At 41.9% G+C, this 6,071-nt stretch overlaps 1 protein-coding gene across 1 annotated transcript; it reads left to right on the top strand.

Annotated features, from left to right (window-relative positions):
• The first annotated feature begins 1,142 nt into the window (after positions 1-1,142).
• LOC131026441 (polyphenol oxidase I, chloroplastic-like) lies at positions 1,143-3,105 on the top strand. The gene has a single exon (XM_057956309.1). It carries the CDS (start codon positions 1,193-1,195, stop codon positions 2,912-2,914), a length of 1,722 nt encoding a protein of 573 aa, XP_057812292.1. The 5' UTR covers positions 1,143-1,192; the 3' UTR covers positions 2,915-3,105.
• Positions 3,106-6,071: the final 2,966 nt, after the last annotated feature.

Genomic DNA, 6,071 nt, shown 5'->3' with positions numbered 1-6,071 from the left:
CCGGCCCATTTCTATCCCTAAATGAGAGGTAAAGGGTATAAGGTTAGATTAGGAGGTTTTAAATTTTGGGGTGAAATATTGATAAGTTTATTACTTGTTTTATTATTATTTATTAAAGTATGAGGGTATAAAAAGTAAAATGGAGGCTATATTTATGAATAAAATTACTCTAATTTTGATTTATTCACAAAAATTATACTCATTTCTTTTTTCTATTTTTAGTAAGTATATATTTTACTAATTATAACTCTTAATATTTTCTCTTATTTACCAATATTGATATTACTAGACTCATCAATCAACTGTATTAATCAAATTAAAACAACAATAAAAGTGGAATATTTATTCCACTCTCACAACCCACCTAATTTTAATCCTCAATTTTACATCTTATCAGGATTGTCATTATTGAACCCACCACTCGATCAATTAAATTAATCAAATTAAAACTGCAATAAAAATGAAACATTTGTTCTACTCACAATATTCAATCAATTTATAAAAATGGATGAGGAGGTGGCAAATTTGCCGAGAGAAATAGAAGGTCAAGAGCTAGCACGGCAGTGACGTGGCGAGGCGACATGCGCCGACGACAAGGCTGGGCGTCATGATCAAACGAGGCAACGACCTTGACCAATGCAAGTTGAGCATTAGCATTAGCAGTAAATATACTAATATATGCTCGACATGCTCGACTATTGCGAGTCGAGCAATAGAGTATTAGTGGGCGAACATTCTTAAAAAATGCACTAATGTTCGACATACTCAACCATTGCGAGTCGAGTAGTCAAGGATCAGTGCAACATATACTACTGTTTGACTAAAAAAAATTCTAAATAGATATAATTTAATTATTTTATCTTTCATTTAAAATAAGTATATATTATTTTGCCCCAAACTATTATATTCTGTACACTATTAATGTATAGGAAGACTGGCGTAGAGGTTAACTTATTAGTTTATGTAATTGATTCGCTGGTCGAAGATGCTGCGTGGGTTATATTATATTTATTAGTATCAGAAATGATGCTGCGTGGGTTATATTATATTGCATGAAATCAGTTAATTATAAATTATTAGATACTCTAGGAGAGGCGAATTATTAAAACATATAGTATTAGCTAGCTAGCAATTCCGAAATACTATATAAAGACATGCATCCACAGCAACGAACGCATCAATTCAATCAAGCATGGCTTCTCTTCCATCTTCACTCACGGTGCTCGCTACCAACCCCCGCATTCCCCCATTTCCCAAGCCCTCCCAGCTGGCCAGCAGCAAGGCAAGGCGGAGCCACCGCTTTGAGGTGTCATGCACCAGCAGCGGCGGAGGTCGTGTAGACCGCAGAAACATGCTGCTTGGGTTGGGTGGTCTGTACGGCGCAAGCAGCCTCATCCCCGGCCGCAACGCTGAGGCACTTCCCATTTCACCTCCTGACCTCAGCACGTGCGACCCTGAAGGTGCGACTACTACTAAGAACGGGGAGGTGGTGCATCTCGACGTCAACTGCTGCCCTCCCTTCACCGACGTTCAGAACGACTACAAGCTCCCGGCGTTTACCAAGCCTCGCATTAGGCCGGCGGCGCACAGGCTTACACCAGCTTACATAGCCAAATACGAGAGAGCCATGGCGAAGATGAGGGAGCTGGACGTGACGGACCCCGACGATCCCCGCGGCTTCACTCAGCAAGCCAACGTCCATTGCGCTTACTGCAACGGCCCCTACGACCAGGTCGGCTTCCCCGGCCTCGATCTCCAGGTTCACAACTCCTGGACCTTCTTCCCCTTCCACAGGTGGTACCTCTATTTCTACGAGAGGATCTTGGGCGAACTGATCGGCGACCCCACCTTCGGCTTGCCCTACTGGGACTGGGACAACCCCAAGGGAATGCAGCTGCCCCAGATTTTCGACAACGAGAGCTCGTCTCTCTACGACGTTAACCGCGACCCAGCGCATCACAACCCCGCCCTCGTTACCCTTACCCTCACCAATCCCCCCGTCACCGACCCTGTACAGATTATCTCCAATAATCTCACTCAAATGTACAGTGAAATGATTGGCAGCGTGAGCTCCGCCACCGACTTCATGGGCCAGCCTTACCGTGCTGGAGACTCGCCCCCCGCCGGCGCCTTAGCAGGAACTTCAGAGAGAGGCTCACACACCGGCGTCCACGTGTGGACTGGAAACCCGGCCAACGATTTCCGCGAAGACATGGGGAACTTCTACTCCGCCGGAAGGGACCCTGCCTTCTACTCCCATCACGCTAATGTCGACAGAATGTGGTCGATATGGAAGAGTATCCCAGCCGATTATTCCAAGGATATCGATGAGGAAGATTTCAAGAACGCGTCCTTCATGTTCTACGACGAGAAGAAGAACCTGGTGCGCGTCAAGGTCGGGGATTGCTTGGACCACACCAAAATGGGATACGTGTATCAACACAGCGATACTCCATGGATGGCCTACAGGCCCGCTCAGAAGGAAGTCCCAGTCAACATTCGAGATCTCTCCAAAAGGGCAAAGACTCCAAACAAAGTGTTCCCTCTCAAACTCACCAAGACTGCCAGAGTTTTGGTGCCCAAACCAACCAAAGGCAAAGCCGACGAAGTACTTGTGCTGGAGAAGATTGTGAGCGATAACAGCAAGCTCGTGAGGTTCGATGTGTTCGTGAATGATGAAGACGACAAGCCAGAGGAGCTCGATAGGGCAGAGTACGCTGGGGGGTTCACGCAGCTGCCGCACAGGGTTAGGGCCAAGGAAAGCCTAAGCGACCTTCGCTTGAACTTGAAGGAACTCTACGAGAACATTAATATTGCCGATGATGATTCCATAGTGGTCACCATCGTTCCCCAGATTAACGGCGACGCTGTCACCATCGGTGGTATTAAGATTATCCCGCGTGTTGCCGCTTGATTTAATTTGTCGATAATTCTTCAATAACTTGGGATTTGTCTGCTTATTTTCTCCATGTTTTTGTGTCGCATTTATTTCCAATAAGCATGTTTCGAATAACCGCGCATTTTCGCGCTCCTTCTGTATGTTTCCCGAGTACCTGAAGAAAGACACATTTTATTTTGATGAAAGTCTTGTAGTATTATGTACCAGCGCCACCATTTTAATTACTCTCATGTGCTGGCTTGTCTGTTTTAGATACTTTACAGTAAATGCTGCTAACGAGATGATTAAGGGCGTGTTTGATTAGTGGGTAATGTTTATGCAATTTACCCAAACTAAAGGAAATAATTAAGTGGACTGGGGCTATGTTGTATAATGTTTCGTTTGATAATAGAAGGTTAAAAGTGTGTTACGCGTTTTCTTGTGTTTGGTAAATAGTGCTGCAAATTGGTATATCATGTGTAATGTCCAAATTACCCTCTCTCACTAGCCGACCCACTCAACAACTCCTCAAGCCCTATGAAGAGTGGAACAATGGAGTCAGCATCAACAACTATAATAAACCAAGGAAAAGGTAAATTGAACGAAATCATCAGAGATTTCTCGAAAAATCAGTTGCAAGCCAAAGCGGTCAGGGATTTCTCGAAAAATCAGAGGTGGATACCGATTTCAACAAAGCGGTTGCCCAGTTGGTGGTGGACGGCGATTACCGTGCCGAAGCTCCGGTTGTTGCTGCGATATGTGTTTTCCCTCTTCAACTCAAATTATGTCAAACAATAGAAGCTGCTCAAACAATTCCCAACTTTGAATATTTTCAATTGGGGTAAACGGGGGCAATTTTGTGAAGAAATAATTTAATCGTCGTTATTGTAGAAGTACAGCATCGGTAACCGCTCCCTACACCTCATCCAGATCCGCCACTCAACACTGCTTTTGGACCGGGCCATTGCTTTTGAGCGGGCTTTGCATATTATGTTGCTTTGTTATCAAACATTGAAATAGGCCCAGTTAGCTACCCAAACTAGCTTTAAAACCCTTTTCAAACACGCCCTAAGTGTTAGTATTACGAATACATAGATTGGAAAAGGTAACAGAAAATCTAACAGAATGTATACACACCAAAAAAAAAAATGAAATTACTATAAATTCATTAATTAATTAAGCAAGCGTAGCCAAATTAGAGATAACACCTTTGGGAAAATAAAAAAAGAAAAAGTGATTTGAGGAATGGTCCATACATGTGGAGTAAATGGATGACATGCAAGATTATTGATTTATGTGGAATAATATTTTTTTTAGATTATGGTTTAAAACCGTAGACATAGATGAGGTCTTTTTTATAATATCTATCTGTACAATCAGATGAGAGCAGGCACATACACTTCGATTTAAAATCAAGGAGAAAGTCCAAATTTGTAATAGTCATAAGAGCATCAATAAGGGCTCGAGTCGGCCTTGGCGATGAACTCACCGATGCGGGAGGGGGAGCTCAAGGCGCGGCTCATTTGAACAAGTCAGGCTCAATGCAGAATTAATTATGTGTGGCGTGCCACATTTAAAAATTAAAATTAAAAAAAAAAAAAAAAACAGGTGCAATTGCTGAACATGGCGGTGGTGCAGGAGATAGTGGCAAAGCAGCCGGTCTACAATATGGCCAAGTGGTTCTGAAACTCGGTCAACGACTCAGTGCCAGAGGCGGAGATACATGCGGCCATGGACGAGCTCAAGGTGACAATACGAGCGGTGGTCGGGAATGCGGATGAGCTTCAGGGGTGGACTGCGCGAGATGATAGAGTTGTTGGATCCGGTGAAGGCGCGGTGAGGTTTTTGGCGGTGGTGGCACGGTTTCAGCTTCTGGCGAGAAGGTGGGGGGGAGGGGGGGGTCTAGAGAGACAGCTAGAGAGAGTGAGAGAGATGGGAATATCGGTTGTGACTTTTGCCTTATAGTTCAATTCAGTTCTACTACCTTTTTTTTGTATATTTCAATTAAGAAATAATATACTCGAATGACCATTTTGAATAAGGAAACACAACATTTGGCTACTAATTGAAAAAATATAAAATCTGGTCATTTTTTACGTTTTAGGACTGTTTTGTCCTTAATTAGGACGGACCAGATTCGGGTCGGATTCGGGTTTGAGCACAGGTTAGGCACACATGACACTATTAGTGCCATATACTCAGTTCTGCACGAATGGTACTTATGGCCATATATATTAGTGTCATTAGTGCCATACAAATGGTATTTATGACTATATTAGTGTCATATACTTGTGTGCTGATATTATTTAGATGGGTACAGACACTACAAGAATCTGGCCGATTACAGATAGAATTTTCCGTCGGTAAAGTGCGAAATTCCGTCGGTAAATCGATATACCGACGGATCAACGACGACCTCCGCGTGTCGCTGTAAAAGTGGTCGGTAAAAAAATTACCAACTGACTTTCGCATCCGTCGCTAATTACCGACAGACCGTCCGTAGGTAAGCACGCGACGCCGGCGTCGTCTGAAATCAGCGACGGAAATGACCGTTGGTATTAGCGACGAAATTCATTTTCGTCGCTATTTTTTTCGAAAAAATGATTTTTTTTAATCAATCTAGCTTTGTTCTCCACAAGTATTTTGGTATTTCTAATTTATTTCGAACTTAATTGCATTAGTTAAGACGAACTTCCCAGTGGGTCACCCATCTTAGTTGTGTTCTAAGTCAAGCACGTGAAGTCATATCTAAGATTTGTATTGCCAACGAAAGAATGACGGTAAATATACGATCGAATTTAAAATATTAAAAAATATTAATATTATAGTTAATTATAAAATATATATTATTGTTGAAAATAACAGTAAATTTAAAATATTCTTAATAATTTAAAAATAAGAATAAATTAGAATATTAATTAAAAAATACAATTTTTAAAAAAATAACAAAAAAATTAATACTCCCTCCGTCCATGATTCAGTGCCCTGTTTGGCCTTTAAAAAGTGTCCACAATTGAATGCCCTGTTTTGCTTTTTGTACCCTTTTACTCTCCTACTTTTTCTATATTTACTACCCTTTGCCACTAATGGACCCACCTTCAAACACCTTTTTTACTTTTATATTCTATATTTACTACACTTTATCACTTTAGTCAACTACCTTTATCACTTTAGTCAACTACCCTTATATTTC

Source organism: Salvia miltiorrhiza, chromosome 5 (assembly GCF_028751815.1).
Source record: "Salvia miltiorrhiza cultivar Shanhuang (shh) chromosome 5, IMPLAD_Smil_shh, whole genome shotgun sequence".
Taxonomy (NCBI): Eukaryota; Viridiplantae; Streptophyta; class Magnoliopsida; order Lamiales; family Lamiaceae; genus Salvia; species Salvia miltiorrhiza.
The sequence above is the reverse complement of the archived record's forward strand: the minus strand, read 5'-3'. Positions and strand labels throughout refer to the sequence as shown.